This window comes from Apteryx mantelli, chromosome 15 (genome assembly GCF_036417845.1).
Source record: "Apteryx mantelli isolate bAptMan1 chromosome 15, bAptMan1.hap1, whole genome shotgun sequence".
Lineage (NCBI taxonomy): Eukaryota > Metazoa > Chordata > Aves > Apterygiformes > Apterygidae > Apteryx > Apteryx mantelli.
This window is the reverse complement of record NC_089992.1, coordinates 154,570-171,842: the sequence shown is the minus strand read 5'-3', so window position 1 is coordinate 171,842 and position 17,273 is coordinate 154,570. Positions and strand designations below refer to the sequence as shown.

Genomic DNA, 17,273 nt, shown 5'->3' with positions numbered 1-17,273 from the left:
AATTTCACACAATATCCAAAGTTTTACTTATTTTTGCAACTAGTATACCAGAAAAAGGTTTTAATAACACAGTTTAATATGTGCTGAAGGAGCATCTTTTTGGAGGTGGACTAGCACTAAAGCATCCTTCCTATGTAGGAATTGTAAATATTTATAGCCTGTTTAATGTTCTTAACATGCACGTGCAAACTTGGGCTTCACACACAAAACTTGTTACACACAAATTCTTATTTACAAGTCTTCATTATGTACAACTTTTTGCCTATAACTTTGAGTAATACTATTTTTTTCCACACCAGGTATCATTTTACAGCCTTCTATGGCTTTGTTTCTACAGCAGCCTTTAAAATAAAATATAAAGAGTTATCATGTATAAAATACAAAGAGGAGTTGCAAAAGAGGATTTAGTCTGTTCAAACTTACTAGTTTTCAGGCTAAAAATTTAAATCTCATACTGAACTACAACACCTCTGCCACAATTTCTGCCCAAGCCTTCTTCAGTAGCTGCTATTTATTCATATAAATACAAGACAATTAATCAAATTTCACTTTCCTATGATATCTAAAAGTTTACCTACAATATTGTGATTGTCCAGGGTAAGCAATACTTGGTTCCGCTCTGGAGACTGAACTACTGCTTTTTGTGTGTGTTTAATCAAAAAGGAGGCCAGAGGGCAGGGTGAGATGCTATATTCCGGGGGGAAGGAGCATTCCTCTTTTCCATCGGAGTATGTAACCTGCAAAAATTCTTTTGCATATTTTCTCTGCAAATCTATGAGAGTCACTTTACACAACCTATGAAAGGGCCTGGAAGCGAGCCCGGCTGCTGGGCCGCGTCCCCTCCCGGCGGGGCCGGCACGGCGACCACGCGGGTCCCTTTTCTCGCTCGGCTCCCGCGGCGAAGCCAAGGCGGCGGTTTTTCGTCTTCCGCTAAATAAAGCGGGGGTGGGGGGGGAGAGGCAGCTCCACATCTGCTGCCTTGACGCCCCAGCGGCGATACCACGCGGCACAGCCGCTCCTGTCGGGCTCGTGCTCGGGCTCGGGCTCGGGCTCGGGCGCGGGCCGCGGCCGCCCAGCGCCCGGCAACGGCGCCGGCTGCGGGGGGCGGGCACGGGCCGCCCGGCCCCGCGGCCGCCCAGCGCCCGGCCCGCCCGGCGGCGAGCCCCGCCCGCCGACGGCGCCGGCTGCGGGGGGCGGGCGGGCCGCGCCGCCAATCCGCGCGGCGCAACATGGCGGCCGCGGGAAGCGCGGTGCCGCGCGGCGGCCGCTCGCCCGGGCCGGCGCCGTAGGCCGGCGGCGGCTGGGGCGCGGCCGAGCGCGTCGCCGCCCGCAGGGGGCCGCATGGAGCCCGGCGACAGCCAGCTGGAGCCCGGCTTCTCGCAGCAGGACACCCCCCGCCTGATCGTGGAGGACTCGCAGCCCGAGAGCGCGGGCGCGGCGGAGCAGGCCTGCCTCGCTCTGCTGGCCCGCCGGCTGCCGGCGCGGCGGAGCCCGAGCCCCGTGCTGGTGGGTGCCCGGCGCCGGGGCGGCCCGCGGCGGCGCGGCGCTCCCGTCCCCTCACGCGGCCCCTGCCTGTGTCTGTGTCTTGCAGGAGCTCGTGTGCGGTCCCAGCGGGAGCCGCGCGGGCGGCGGCGCGGAGCGGGAGCGACGCGCAGGTAAGAGCTGGGCGCGGGGGCCGCGACGGGCGCGGGCCGCGGCCGCGCTAACGCCGCTGTGCTTGCAGAGCCCATGGCGACCCCTGCCCGCCCGGAGGCCGCCGGCACGCGCAGCCGCGTCGCTGAGGAGGAGCCGCCACCCGGCGGGGAGAGCAGGTGCGCGGCGCGGCCTCGCGGGTGCCTGGGCAGCTCCGGAGCCGCCGGCGACCGGCTCAGCGCAGCGGCCTGGGGGTGGTGGGGCTCCGCAGGGCTCCGGGCCTGCGCCGGCCCGGGGCAGTCCCGGAGGAGGGCTTGGGCACCGCCGGCCGCGCACTGCCGGCCGCGGGGGGCCGCTCGGAGCGAAGCGAGCCGCGAGGAGGCGGCCTGGGAGCAGTGAGAATGACTCTGTTGCAGTGTCCTTGGAAAGGCCAGAGAAGGAGATGAAGGTGATGTCGAGGACTGCGCTACTTCACCGTGTATAGAAGGTAACTTTCTGTTTTATATCTCTTCTTGGGGCAGTGAATCAGAGCAAGCGTCAGTGTAGTTTTTCTGTTTGGCTGGCTTGCTTCTCCCTCCAGGGATAGTCATGCCTGTAATAACTGGGCAGAAATTGGCAACTTTTTCAGGGGGTTGCTGTGTATACTTTGGTGCTTAAAAATCAATGGTAATTTCACATCCTCGTTACCAGGTATCAGGTGGACAAGAAATGGCTTAGAAGAGGCATGGGTGCCTCCTGACCATTAGGACAGGCTTCCTACAATACAGTAAAGAATTCCTGGCATAATGGTTGTCATCAAAAGGCTTTCAGACACAGAGTCTGAGTTACCAGGATTGAGAATTACTGGGATTCTGCTTATGGTATCCAAATATGCTGCAGTACCTAAAACCGTTATGTAAGACCTCACTGATTAGCAATAGTTTCTGACATAATGGCCACTGTGCCTGTACTGTTATTGTGTTTTCAATTAGTAAGGCTGAGAGGAGAGTCTGGTTTATTCAGAGTTTCATCAATTGCTGTGATACTTTTTTTGTTAGTTAGTGTATCTTTTGTCCTCGCAAACAGCGACAGATGACTTTTTTGGAAATTTTCATGTATGTACTAGTTATGGATGTTTTGTATTAGATACAGGCACGTCACAGCTGCATTTTGGAGCTTTAGAGCTCTCACAGAGCCAGGATTTTGAGAGTGACTTTGTGCCCAATGAAGGAGATGCTGGGCATCAGTTTCAGCCTGGAGATGCTGTCCCTTCTTCTTTCAGACTTGTGAAGAATGATACTAAAGATGGTATGTGAAAATGAGCTTAGATACCCTTTTGTTGGTCTGTCAGTTCTCTGCTTTCTTTGACTTGTAGATGTTACGTTCCTTTGACAGGAAGGGCAGGATTAGCAGCTTGTAAAAATGAGTTCACAGGGCATTGGTAGTTGAAATGAATTTTGCCTTCTCTTTCCTTTGGTCCTTCTCTTTCATTTGTTTTCTTCTTGTTGTCCAAGTGATGTCATTGTTTCTTATACCTTTTTCCTAGTTTGTTACCAAACATCCAGTTAATCCGATGTTGAATTTCCTTCCTGGTTAAAAACCTCATCCAGTCCTTTTTTTCTGTTGATGCTTTGAGACTAAATTTTTAAGCATAAGGCTTGTCTTGATATTTGTGTAATTTACAGAACTCCACATGCCTCTGACTACATAGTAATCCAGATGATTTCAGTAACAATTTTTTTTTTTCCCTCTATCTTGCTAGAGCTGAATGTGGGTAGCAATGAAACTGTCTCCAGCAGGGAAACACATACTGCTTTGGCATGCCAGCCAAAAGAGTCTGAAAGGTAAAACAGTCCACCTTCTTAGTAGATCTCTTGCTGAAATTCTGTAAGTTGATTCTGTGGTTTATTACTAGATTTTTAGGAGTAGGAGGGGTCAGGCTTCAAGGCAAAAGAGAAAAGTGAAGAGAAAGGTGACGTACTGATGAGACATTTCTGCAGGAAAAGTGCTGAAGAGATTGACACAGCAATACTGACTGAGGAGGAGCAGTGCTTTCATCCTTCCTGGTTGAGAAAAGAGGTGTCAAACTGTTACAGAGCTAAAGATACCAAAAAGTTTATTTTTAAATTGTGAGTGCATTGGATTATAGAAAAATATACTAATGATTTTCTCAAAGTTTAGAAAGCTAAATATATTTAAGTAAATATATTTAAAGTTTCAGTTTAAGTTGAAGCTATATCAAAACCTCAATTGCTGCAGTATGGACCTTGCCCCCACAGGAGAAACCTGGGTGCTAAATGATGTTTATCCCAGGACTCTGTTGATTCTGATGTATGGAGTTATGTGTTGGATGCTGTTGAGTACTTGCTCTTGTAAGGTTTATAGTTTTACTCTTTTTTTTTTTTAGCTGTGAAATTTTTAGTTCGTCTCATATTGTCATACTCTGTCATAAAGTAGTATTTAAAAGCAGGTGAAACAAAATTCTTAGACTCTACATTGAGTAGAAGTCAGTAGAATAATCTGCATTGTTTCAAGCATCATCTTTATTAGTAGAAAACTTACAAAACAACTTTGAAAATGTAACTAGTCCAGTATGAACATCCTTTTTGTCAAGTGAGAGAATCTGTTCCCTCCTCACCCCCCAGCTTTTCTTACTGTGGTATACACAAGTGAATAGATTACATCTACGCTGATAAATTTTCTTTGCAATTTTGAGGTACTGTTTGATACATTGAATTTCTCAGGTCAGTGACTATGTCTTGCTTTCCCAGAACTCTGCAGGAAGGAGCAGAGGGTACCAGGAAACAAATGCATGTCTCTGATCTGCTTAAAACTGAGAAATTCACTGATTCTGGTCATCAGGAGCTGGAGATCTTGTCAACTCAGGAAGAGATGTTTCCTGAGGATAACGCAACAGGTAACAACAGACAAACAGCCAAAATGTCCATCCCAGAGGTCATAACCATTCTTATTTGATCTTTTAGCATGAATAGACATTTAATACCTTAGGGTGTGCAGAGTACTTTGATTATTTTTTCAGATAATTTCTGCTAAAATTGAAAGCGCTTTGGAAACAAAAGGCCACAATCTCTTTTACTATACTATTGAGCAATGCCAAATGGCGCTTTTTGTTAGTACAGTGAGACTGGTTCGTTAAATACTTTTTTTTTTCTTTCTTTCTTTCTGTGTCCATTGAAGAACAAAAATAAACCTGCTTCCTACTTCTGAAACTGGTAGTAATAATGCTGATGCTTTCTTGTGATGCACAACCTAAAATGTGGATAAATATTGTAGGCTTACTTATGGTGGTTAACTTGGGCAAAACATTCCAGCTTAGTCATCTGAGTTGGCATTCCTGTTAGGGAAGAGACAGGATCCTGCAACCAAGATCTTTTTACTGCAATTTCAGTTGGTCTTATTTGCCATCTAGGTTAGCATTCTTTCCCTCTAAGAGAAGAGATTGCATGAAATAGGATCAGGAGAGAGGTTATATCTATACATGATGCTAGGAAGATGTCTGTGTCTGGTTTTGGTATATGCAAGTAAAAAGGCTCATGAAGAACTACAGAGGTTCTTGAAAAAAATCTTAATAGTGAAAGGTCTAGAAAATAAACTTTTGAAAAATAAAATTTTGAAAGGCAGCTCGGTCGGTCTATAAAGCATGGACTAAATGAAGTCGCACTTAGTTTATGCTTTTTGTTTAGTTTTAATTTGTGCACGAGTATGATCTTGCATGTGAACCCTCTGTAACCAGAAGGTTAAATAATGTCTTACTCAAACCGAGACAGTGGTCCTTACAATGTGTCTTTGCTTGTAAGAGCCTTGCCTATATTTGCATTCTAGTGCTGGATCAAATGAGCTGATTGTGGAGCCACTGGAGATTTTCTTGTAAAATTCCCAAGTGCAAAGACTTGTATTGTCTTGCCTTATTGAAAAGTCCATTCTATAGCTACAAACTTAGCTTTTTCATCTTAACTGTATCATGTTCAAATTCTGCATACTGGACTTCCATGTGCTGTCCTTTTCCACCTCTGTGTGAAAATCAGCTCTGTCCTTATCTACCTGAGAAGTAACTTTGCAGTAGTGTGAGTATCATCCCTCATAATTTTCTGATCAACTTGTCTTATGGCCAAATTCCTATTATTGTTTCCTTTTGTTTAAAATAGCTTCTGGGAGTGGCTGCGTCATAACCAGGGTGGAAGAGGGAAGATCTCTGGCATGTACCCCTGCTCGCAGTCTGCACCTGCTACAGCTCTCTGGACAGGGATCCCTTGTGCCGGAGAGTCACTCCACGTAAGCACAGAGTCCCCAAACTGTATTTTAGTAGTTTCTGTACCATTTCCACCATCTTTCTTTATTCAAGGATTGCTGATGCTATCTCTTCACCTTTGCCCATACAACCAGCACAAGTTATCTTAGTCTGGGCTCCACCCATTCATGTTTGTACCTTACAATTTGGAATAGCCACTGAGTTAAATGAAGCTCTTGAACTTCCTTTCACATGGTTTGAATAGGAATTACACATTATGCCTTTGCTTTATTTATGTGGTATTAAATTAGAGATTAGGAGGATTTTTAAAATCCCTTGTCTCAGTCTCCAGAGCAAAGAATGTTTGGCTTGCACCAACTTTCTTAGATTCCCAGCATCTTTCTGTCAAAAAACGTGTGTACATGCATATACACTTTTCCTGAATTGCATCAGTTTATGGCCAGCTAGGCAAGGGATGCTTCATGTAGGAAAATTTTAGTGTAAAAAAGCAGATGTTATATTTATTTCACAGAGAAGACATATTTGAGAGGAGATTGTATACAAAGGGAGAAAACTCCATGAACCGCCCTGTTTCTGATACGGCGAATGATGGTGTAATCTTTGTTGTTTTACTTCGGAGGGTTTTTTGCTGGGGGGGAGGGGAGTGGCGTAAGGGGCCTTTGGGTAGAGGCGCGTATATAATTTAGGAGAGTTCTGAGATCACTATTGGGGGTGTCCCTGATAATGTTCTCTGATTAAAAGGATAGATGCAGCTGAACAGGGAATTAGGTTGCTGATTCCAGCCTGTAAACCTGGGCTAGCTCTCATAAAGACGCATTTTTTTAGCTGGTTTTGCCTAAACAAAGCTCCTTTTGAGCTTATCAGTTCTCTTCCAGCACAATCTATCTACTGATACTTCTTTTTCTGACTTTTCATGTTGTGATGGGTCCTGCCTTTTCTTTGTCCTCTAATGATCCTGGATGCCATGTGCTTTCTCCCACTTGTGACTCTTTTCCCTCCTCTACAGTCTCACAGTTCATGCTAGTTCTTTCTTTGTTGTCTACTTCCTCTCCTTGTGTTTGGGTTGCTTTAGATGGAAATTCTCAAAGCAGAATAGGTTCCTCTGCTGCAGGTTCTTTTTTCTCCAGTTCTGTTCTCATTCTAGCAAGGATTCTCTGACTCTTTGAGCCTGACTTGCTTACTGTTCTTTAGAGAAGACTGTCCTGAACACTCTGCTTCCTGATTCCTTCCCACTCCCCTGACAACACAGAAGCCCCAAGTCTTCTGCCCCTATTGGTGAGGGATCCTCATCTACAGATTTCCCTGTCACCCCCCACCTTTTTTTAATCAATGTATGTTTTTGTGTCTCCCATCTTAATACCATACCCTTGACTCTTTTACTTTTCTCAGCTAATTCACTATTTATTTATCTCTAAGCTGAGTATACTGTATCAATTGTCTGTAATTATCTCTTTCATTTCACTCTCTAATGTGGAGAGCAAGGAGATGCTGTCAAAATAACTAGGCTGGGTGTAGCCATGAGCAGGTCATGTGCTAGCTTAGTGCTGTTGGAGGCAGTGAGGGAGATGCTACAGTCTCCTTAATTTCCATTAAATCTGTGTTGTCAGAGGAGTTCCTAGTCATCTTTTCCCAGCCAGAGCTCAAAACTAGTACTTCATCCTTTTGATATAAGATAGAGACATATGGAAGAATGAAGAATGAGAAAGCTGTGTGTCACATAATAGGAAGACAGTAGTTCAGAGACGGCAATCTTAAACAGCACTCTGCAAAGGTTTACTTAATAAAGCTCATTATTTTTGAGATTTCCATAGCTATGATGCAGTTTATTAAACCAAAACTTAATGGATTGGGTACTTGGACGAGGGACTCCCAAAACATCTGAAAATGTGGTTTGTCTGATTTTTTTTTTTTTTTTTTTTTTTTTTTTTTGGTAGTATGTTTGTTTACATGCTTGTTATTGTTATTGGCCATAAAAATATCTTAAGTTGGCTAGCTTGTTCCTGCTTCATGGCTTCTCATTGTGATCTGCAGGCATGTGCTTCCAGGGAGCTGAGCTGTTGGTGCTCTGTGCTAATCTATTGACCTTTGAGGGGTTTAGGCTGAGTATCTTGGTTCTGTTAATGTGTACTCAGTCTATTTGCAAAAGCACACAGTTGTCTAAGAAGATGCTGCCCTTACCCCTCCTTTTTACGGGGATGTCATAATTGACCATGCGAAAGGGCTGACTTTGTTTTAGTTTAAGCAAACTATGTTTTAATTTTGCACTGTTAGAGGAGCATGACTTTATTTTGCAGTGAAATGAACAGTGCTCATGTGATCAATAACCATGTCTCAGGTCTCTTGCTAGCAAACACCTGACACTCTCTTTGTGTGAGAAGACTTGTGATAAGCTGGAGCTACATTTGAGAAGTTAATAAATTTTCTGCTGATACGTGTTTTTCCTTTCCCTGGGTTCACAGTGGTTCTTCAGACCTAGTTGTTCCTTCTCCTGATGCCTTTGGATCCAACACTCTTGTCCCCAGCAGTCCTACTGAACAGGAGGAAGCAAAAGGTAAAACTGTCTGCATACTGGCCTGTGGTGGTTTTTCTGTACTCTGTGGTTCAGTTTGAGTATGCAGTCTTTTTTCAAACCCTGCTTAAGTTATATCTAAGGAATAAAGCATTATTGAGAACACTGAAAGAGGTAGGCGTTGGAAGATGTGTATTTGTGACTCAGATCCTGGTGTGCTATTGACATTTCCTGTATAGCTATCATAGTAAAATTGGTACTGTTGGCTAGTTCTCCATGGGGTGAAAGGTGGTGGATATACTTTGTATTGGATACAGGGCTGCTTGCAATTGTCCTCCTTTCTTGGAGGCAAGCCAGTCTTGCTACAGGTGATATTTGTATTAAATACATACTATTAGGGTAATAGTAGGGACAGAAACTGCATTGTAACAATTCTTTGCCTTAACTTAGATTCCTTACGCATCATTTAAAAAAAAAAAAAAAAAAGTTCATGTATTATGTGTATATTCTAGAAGGCTGTGCCAAAAGAGGGATTGTTCTATACCATACCTTGGCTCTTATACATTTCCTCTAAGCACCTGATGGTATTCACTGTCAGAGATAAGATATCCATGCAGACTTTTAGTGTGACAAAAAATCACTATTCCTTTCTGCAAGATTCCTGTCTTGTTCACTGCACAAAATGCAAAATACCTTTAGAGTAGATGCTTAGTCAGTGGGGTTTTTTAATTCTGAATTTGGTTGCATTTTAATAGAGGCAGTAAAAGAGAAAAAAAACTGATCTCAGAGAAACACCTTCACCAGTTAAAAGATATTGTCTTCAGTGGCTTATACAACTTTCTGATTCTTTAATAGAATGGTGGAAACTTTAAGTACTACATAGGAATCTGCCAGTAATTTATTTTCTGCTCTTTCAAACTAGAAGAACAGATGAATATATCTCTCCCAGCAGAAGGAAGAGACTTGATACAGGAGAAGCAGAGAGGAGATGTGCTAGTGGAGATCACCGTCCCGTGTATCCTACCAGAACCTCCTGTCCTGCCACAGGCTTCAACTCCAGTGTCCCAGAGTGCCCCAGCCTTCTTTCCTGGATCTTTACCTATACCATCACAACCAGAGTTCTCTCATGTGAGGGTTCATGTAAATATCTTTTCTGAGGTTTTTGTATGGCTGTTGCAGAAGACACATGTTTGAGTCAGTCTCTGTGCTTCTGTGTTGGGCTTCCCAACTAAGCTGATTCTCATGAGCTTCCCTGTTCCCACTGGTCCCTTTTATGTATTGATCATACTCTTCTGTAAGTGTAGCACTTTATTCTTAGAGAGAAGGTGCAGACCAACTTAAGAGGGCACAATGGGTTATTCAACATAGGATCTATTGTCTTTCAGTCTGTGCTAGAATTTTTTTGTGTGCTCTCTTTCTTTGTTTCTTTGAAAGGCTGTTGCTTTCAGATACTGATACACATCCTGTGTCTCAAAGCATGTTGTAAGTTAGACTTTTACTAGGGTAGACCTTAGCATCATTTGTCACAGAGAAAGTGAAACTGTTTTGTAATAAAAGGAACTGACTTACTGCATTTTTCTTTTAAGTTACCTAGTCTTATTATCTGTTGTTTCTTTTGTGTTTCTTGGTTATGGAAGTTAGTTACTATTCAAAAGGATTGAACAGTCAGTTGGGGACATTAGAGCTTAAAATAACAAATTTCATCAACTCAAGGCAGAGAATAAAGGTTGTACTGGAGACTGCACTAATAGAAGCAAGTAGCCTCTTCTTAGCTAAAAGTGGCTTTCATGCTAATATAATAGATCTTCCAGAGAGTCTTTACAGAACCCTTGGTTGTTTAACTGGTAAGAGCAACAGAACTGCAATACTTGCCCCATACTTCATGGTTTGGTAATTGGAGAGACTAACCAAGGATCATTTCTGATTCTGCCACAGAGGTGCTAAGAGATAATGGATGATGATATTTTTTCTCAGCAAGAGGGTGGCAGTTGTGACCCATGTAAATGGAGAAAAAGTTTTCTTAAACTAGTTTTGTGCTGAACTTGCTGTGTTCTGTAATCCATTGTCTTGTTCCACGACTAAAACCAGCCCTACTCTGAACACCTTGATGCTTGATGGGGCACATGATCTTTCCAGAAGAAGGTAGTTCATGGAACTCTTCTTATTTCCCACTTTTTTCATTTTAGGATATCTTTATTCCAACTCAGAGTCCAGAGGAAAGGCATAAAGGAGAAGAAAAAGCTCCTGTTTTACCCCATTCGTGCTTGCCTGGAGATCTCTCTGGACCCACAGGTGCTTTGTCAAAGATGCCTGCAGGGGACTCTGTGTCACAGCCTTCTGATTCCTGTAAGCTGATGCTTTCTGTCAGTGAATGTAGCCAGCCTATGAATGCAGAAGGCAGTTCAGGCTCTCTGAAAACTGGCCGAGATAGTGAAACCCCACAGATAGAGATGGTTTCTGAATGTAAGGCCTCAGACTTGAGACTCAGTTCCATGGAGAATGATAACGTACAACTGAGGCCGGATGCAGGCTGCCAAGCCCTCTCTGTTGAGAACTGTGAAAAATCAAAAAAGGAGGATGTTCAGGCTGCAAGAAAACCTGTAATGCAGTTAGATGCTGAAGGCATAGCAGATGATGGGCCATTAGCCCCTACTGCTTACGGTGATCGTGAGTGTAACTCTGGAAGTCAGGCTGCTGCAGATCTGTCTGACCAGCCTGAGATTTTGTCGTATACTCTGGGTAAAGAAGCACAGTCTGAGGATAATCCATTGGAAGAGAATTCTGAACCTGAGGCAGTTCCTGAGACTCAATGTGAAGAACAAGAAAAGCTGCAGGTGAAAGAGAAGCAAGTAAATGAAGATGAGTCTCTTATCAACATAACCCATACTCAGAAGTTTATTCTTGAAAAGAAAATACAGTGTCATGAAGATATGGAAGTGGAATTTGCTGATGGTTCTTGTAAAAACATCAAAAACTTGTCAGATCAGACCCAAGAATTAGAAAAGGCTGGACCAGAAAGCTGGGCAAAAGAAACTTCAAAAGCTTGCACTTTGGGCAATGCAGAGGTGACAAACATGGAAAAACTGTCCTTTAGGGCTGCTTCAGAAAACGTGCCAAAGCTCAGTAAAGTTTTATCTCCACCTTCTGTAGGAGAGTTATTGGAACAACACAACAATTTGTTTCCCAAGTTAAAGATCGACATTTCATCAGAAGTGGCACTGTGTGCCAAAAACCATCCTGATGGTTCAGAATTAGGCCAGATAATGATAATAGGGAATCGGCCACCACTTCAGGAGAAAGGGGCTGATATGCTGGTGACTCAGCAAGAGCATCAGGTACCAAAGAGTACAGAAGATATTGTTATGACAAGGAATCTGGAGCAGGAAGAGCAGATGCAGCCACAGGAGAAGGCAGCTGCTAAGTCCCCTAGTCCTTCCAGTGGTAAGTGAATTCAGGTTAGTAGTTCAGAGGTGCATATTTTGAATAATGTCAAGGACAGCTGTGTACAATCTTCAGTGTTTTCAGGAAGCACTGATCTTGGATGTATGCTGACTGGTGTATCTAAGAGCAGCATTACATGTGTAATATGCTTTTACTTTTTTCCCCTCTGTAACACTACAACAGGCAAGTGTGATATGTAGTACTTGTTCCTAACACCCTCTCACTATTTTATGGCAGGACTCTGACTGAGCAACTTTAAAAATGCAAAATGTTCTGACCTTGACAATGCTCAAGGATTTTTTTAACTTAATTTTTTTTGTCAGAAGTAACAACAGTAGTGTCCTTGAAGGGCAGTGTGTGTGTGGTAGTCTGTACTTTCCCTCTTTCAGGTCTCCTTACTCTTTCTTTTCTGTGTTCTCAGAGGGTGAATTTTCTTGGTGGAGGTTTAGAGCATCTTTGAGCCAGACGCTAATATAGCAAATTTATCTTGAGATTGTTTTTAAATTGAATGGCTTTGCACTCGCACTTAAGCTGTGGTTCAGCAAACGTTTTAAGGAAGCAGAAGTCAACATGGAAAGAAGCAGACCAGCCCTTTCTTGTCTGTCCTTTTGCACCCCTTTTCTTGACCTGGGACGAGATTTTATGCAGTGAGCTAGAATAAGGAATGGTTCTGGCTGAATCTTAATCAACAACAGATAAAAAAGGTTATCTTTCTGGATCATTCCTCCACGCTGGTTTGCCATGCAGCTCTGGGTAGCTCTGCTGTTCAAGGATGAGAAATAAGTGGCTAGAAATTATAATAGGAGGAAAGGATGGGACTGCTCTAGGAGTGACCCCAACAATGCTGCCTTAAAATGTTGGTCTGACTAGAGCCTTATGCCTGTGTGCATCAACTCTGTGTAATGTTATTGTGATTTTACATTGTGCATTAAAATCCTTTTAACAAGCTGTTGTGTAGTTAAATAAGAAAACTGGGATGCTGTCCCTGAATTTTGTGGAGATTTTGCCTCTTAGTTGGAGTCGTTTTAAAGCATAGAATTCTGTACTCTAATGAGAAAGTAATATAAGACAAAGTTTCATTAGAACTTTGTATTGTATCATACAAACTTTTGAGATGTAAGCAATCTTTCTATTAGGAATGATACTTTGGGGTTTTGCAGAGTTGGCATAGTCTGTGATTTTTGTAACAGAAATTTGACAGAAGATGAGGAAGTAATGGAATAACTGTAAACATTCCACATAGTTCTTGCCTCAATTTGTGGAAATTTATATATATAAGAATATGGGGGGGGGGGGGCACAGAGGTGCCATTTTGATAATGTAGATGGTTTTTACAGAAGGGAGGGAGTGAATCTTAGTGTGTCCTGGTGCAAATTTTCTTTCAACCTCGTAGTAAGTTTTGTCTTTTAAGTTCATTGAAGCAATTGAGTTTGTTCTGTATTTGCAAATAGATTGAATGTCTTCCCCCTTCTTGTGATGGCAGTAGGCGACTTCCTGTCTCTGAAGTTGGTGAACATGAAAGTTGAGTCTGGCAACATTAGTTGTCAATAGGTAATTGTTGTCTTTATGTCCCCTGAACTGACTAGTACGCTATTAGAGGCTTATTTAACCCTTTACACTGATTTGCTGGGTACTTTATTCACTGTGAATTATTTAAGACCTTCAATTAGAGTAACATGGAAGATAAACAGAGTTGTGCAATACTGTTAGAATTAAATAAGATGTTTAGCAGGGAAGATGCTTTTGAACCAACTAGTAGATACAAAATCCCCAGTCTGGGATTTTGATTTGTGGAATCTATGAAGTCATGGGCTAGGTAGAATTTCTCTTATCACTTGAAGGTTGTAGCATTGTTATATAGTCCTATAGTCTGTTCTGCAGAGCATTGTACAAGTGATCATGTTTTCGAGTTTGTCATTTGAAAAATTAGTGTAAGAAATACTGTTTAAAAACATATCCTCATGCTCAGTCTAATTTTTCCCTTTACACACTCCTAATTGCTAACTACCCTGAACAACTTACTGCTCTTTCTCAGTGAGGGACATCTCTCTTGTTTCCTCTGCCAATTTTTGTTTCTTCCAGAGCTATAGATTTCTTCAGAACTTCTCTGATCAGTCTCACCCATCTGATATTTTTATTGCTATTTTCTGAACTACTTGTTTACTTTTTGCAGTTACAAACTGATCTTTATGGCAGCTTTGGCTGTTTCTTCCTGATAGCTTTTTGAGCTCATTCTTATATGGTTCCCTCCCCTTTTCTTCAGTTCTTGTGACCTTGAACCGTGCTGACTTCTGGAACATGTGATCCTGTTTGGAAAGGTCAAAATGGCAGATTTCAAAAAGGAGCAAGAGGAAGAGCTTTCTTCTTTATGTCTGAACAGAAGTAGGTGAGATGAATTTGAAGTGCTAGATGGAGATTTGGATGAAAAAGGTTTGAGTATAATACTTGTGCGTGTTTTTGATACCAAATTTTCTGGCAAGTTTGAGAAACATAACTAATAGTACGGAGCTGGCTGATGAGAGGAAACTTGAGGTATTCAAAAATAGGATGAAGATAATATCTTGTTTAGTGAGAAAAGAATGACAGGTAAATATTGATTTTTATAGAAGCTAGATTACAGTGAGGTATGGAAAAGAGATTTGAATGCTCATGCAGGTAATCAGTTTTGGAGGGACTTCCATCACAAGATAATAGCAGTTTTCAAGCTAGACTTTGATGTCAATACCTCATGATCTGTTTTAAAACAAAATAAAGCTCAAATTATTGTCAAGGAGTGTGGAGCCTTGTGGCCCCAGAGTCCTAACATCACCAACATCTGAGAACAGCTTGTGCAATAGTTGCTTCATTTTGAACTAAGCATAGATTTAGTCTTATAAAAATTCCCTTGCTTTAGGGGGTCTGATCCCTTCTTACTTTAGATTTAAAAACTCCACTTTTCCAATATGTTTATTCATACATATACTCATACAAATGATAATAGCAATTTAATGGATGTCACTTTTGCACCTGTTCTTCTGAATGTGACAGGACCAGTCAAATGTTAGGGATTTTCTGTTTTTGTTTTCTTTCACATCCCATAACTAGTGACCATCAGTTTCTTTCAGAATGTTAAAGCAAACTCTTTAGTTGTTGAGAGGTGAAGTAGAGTATTTCAGTTGGCCAGAAATGCCAGGAGCTCAAATATTACTTGACGTGAAGTGGAATGATTGGGAAAGAAAGTAGCACGTAGCTAAAATTTGATGCTGCACAGAAATGAAATAAAAAGTGACTAGATAAAGATGAATTATTAAAGTATTAATTAAGGAGTATGTTTTTATGGAAGATATCCTTCTCCTTCCCCCGAAACATCTTTGAATTTCAAAAAAAAAAAAAAAAAAAAGGGGGGGGGGGAGGGGGGCAAATAAATGAGTTTCACTGTTGTATCAAAAAGGTAGCTTTTAGATATATCCCCATGTGAATTTTTCATGTTCTCTTGAAATTCATCAGGCTCTGGAATTGGTACTGACCAAGATATACAGTGCTGTTAAGATCCATTAAAACAGTGTCAAACTCTGCTCTTTTCTTTGATACATTTGCTGTTACCACTCCTTGCTGAAGTCCCATTTGAAATATCTAAGTGCAAAACGATCTTTCCTTGAATTTTTAAGAACTTTGCAGGTACCCTGTATTTTCTACTGCCTGGCAAAGCATCTGTTTATGAAACAATCATTCTTTTGGGATACATTTTACCCAAGTACATTTTACATTGCATAAAATATGTTAGGGACATCCACTGCATAATGCTAGCTGTTTTGTAGTTCCCATCTGCTCTTTGTGGTTGGAAGCTGGGGGCTGGAGATTGTTTACATAGCAGTGTATTTCAGGATCATGGATACATTTTTGTGCCTTTTGCTCACATATGACAGTTTAAAATATCAAGTAATTGTTATTTTCTGATTCCGTTTTGCCAGCCATGATACTGAAATGGAATTTGTTAAGTATTAATTTTGGCTTAGTATCAGTCTTTGTTTTAGCTAAACCTCTTAAATCTTTCCTTAAAAAAAAAAAAAAATCCCCAACCAGCCACCCAGCGTTTCAGAAGGGAAGTATGACTGTGTTCAGTTGAGGTAAATGAATTATACCTACCCTTGCCAGTGATACTTAGCACTGTGGACTTGAAGCGTTCAGGTCTCAAGACTGTATTATCCCATGGTGAATTAATTCCTCATAATAGATGGACAAAGCAGGTATATTTTTTGCTCTTCTCCTCTAGAATGTTTAAGTTCTTAGAATCATAGAATTGTGGAATAATTCAGGTTGGAAGGAAACTCTGTAGGTCACCTGGGCCCAGCTCTCTGCTCAAAGCAAAACCAACTTAGAAGCTTGGTTAGGGCTTTATCCAGTCAAGTTTTGAGTATCTCCAAAGATGGAGATTACACAACCTCAATTCTTTTTTTTCTTAACATCTAATTGGAATTTCTCTTGAATTTTCAACTCGTCTATTGCTTCTCACCATATCACTATGCATCTCTGAGAAGAGTCTGGCTCTTCTCTGTACCCTCCTGATACTTCCCCTTACTTAATTTCTCATTTTAAGACTGAACATATTAGCCTCTACTTATACATTGTATGCTTCAGACCCATAATTATCCTGACAGCTCTCCACTGGACTCAGTTCATTATGTCAGCATCTGTCTTGTACTGGGGAGCCCCAAACTGAATACAGTACTCCAGATCCAATTTCTCAAGTGCCAAGCAGAGGGGAAGAATCACTTCCGTTGAACTCCTGGCTACAGTCTTGATAATATAGGCCTGTATGCAACTGGCCTTCTTTATTGCTGATTCCTGTTAAACTTGTTTTCCAGTGAGACCACCAGCTCCTGTTTTTGGAAAGTTGCTTTCTAGCTAGTTAGCCCCCAACCTGTTCTGTTGCATAGGGTAGTCTGTTCAAGGTGCAGAGTTTTATATTTGCCTTTGAACTTCATGAGGTTTCCATCAGACCATTTATTTAGCTTGTTGAAATCCTTCAGAATAGCATTTCTGCCCTCCAGCATATTGATTGCTTCTCCTAATTTGGTATCATCCATGAACTTGCTGAGGTTGCATTCTGTATTATCATTCAGGTCATGAATAAAGATATTAAGCAGTATTGGCCCCAGTATCAACCCCTGAGGAATGCCACTGGTAACCAGCCACCATCTGGACTTGCTTGATGGACTCTTATAGGCATCTTACCAGCATGAAGGGTCTCTGATGGTGTCAGGGTGGATTTGTGGTTTAAAAAATAAGACTGTCCTTCAGAGGTCCATAGCAAAACTGTCCTTGAGCTCGGGCTCTTTTTGTGAGGCTGATAGAGAAAGTTGATTACTACTGGCCTTTCTTTTGAAAGGAGCAATTATTTTCTGCCTGAGGTTCATGAGCTCCTGCCTTCCACTGGCAGTTGGGAAATAACGTTGGTGCCGT

At 42.0% G+C, this 17,273-nt stretch overlaps 1 protein-coding gene across 7 annotated transcripts in view; it reads left to right on the top strand.

Moving 5' to 3' along the window:
• The first annotated feature begins 1,341 nt into the window (after positions 1-1,341).
• TP53BP1 (tumor protein p53 binding protein 1) overlaps positions 1,342-17,273 on the top strand; it is a 36,064-nt gene continuing 20,132 nt past the window's right edge. For 4 of the 7 annotated variants that reach the window (XM_067305886.1, XM_067305888.1, XM_067305889.1 and 1 more), the window contains exons 1-12: positions 1,342-1,506; positions 1,592-1,655; positions 1,724-1,811; positions 2,049-2,119; positions 2,758-2,919; positions 3,374-3,455; positions 3,612-3,740; positions 4,383-4,528; positions 5,778-5,904; positions 8,341-8,432; positions 9,313-9,518; positions 10,577-11,831. In XM_067305886.1, the coding sequence (XP_067161987.1) occupies positions 1,342-1,506; positions 1,592-1,655; positions 1,724-1,811; positions 2,049-2,119; positions 2,758-2,919; positions 3,374-3,455; positions 3,612-3,740; positions 4,383-4,528; positions 5,778-5,904; positions 8,341-8,432; positions 9,313-9,518; positions 10,577-11,831 (2,587 nt within the window). The remainder of the gene's footprint in view (positions 1,507-1,591; positions 1,656-1,723; positions 1,812-2,048; positions 2,120-2,757; positions 2,920-3,373; positions 3,456-3,611; positions 3,741-4,382; positions 4,529-5,777; positions 5,905-8,340; positions 8,433-9,312; positions 9,519-10,576; positions 11,832-17,273) is intronic. The other 3 variants (XM_067305885.1, XM_067305884.1, XM_067305887.1) reach the window with 3 other exon arrangements.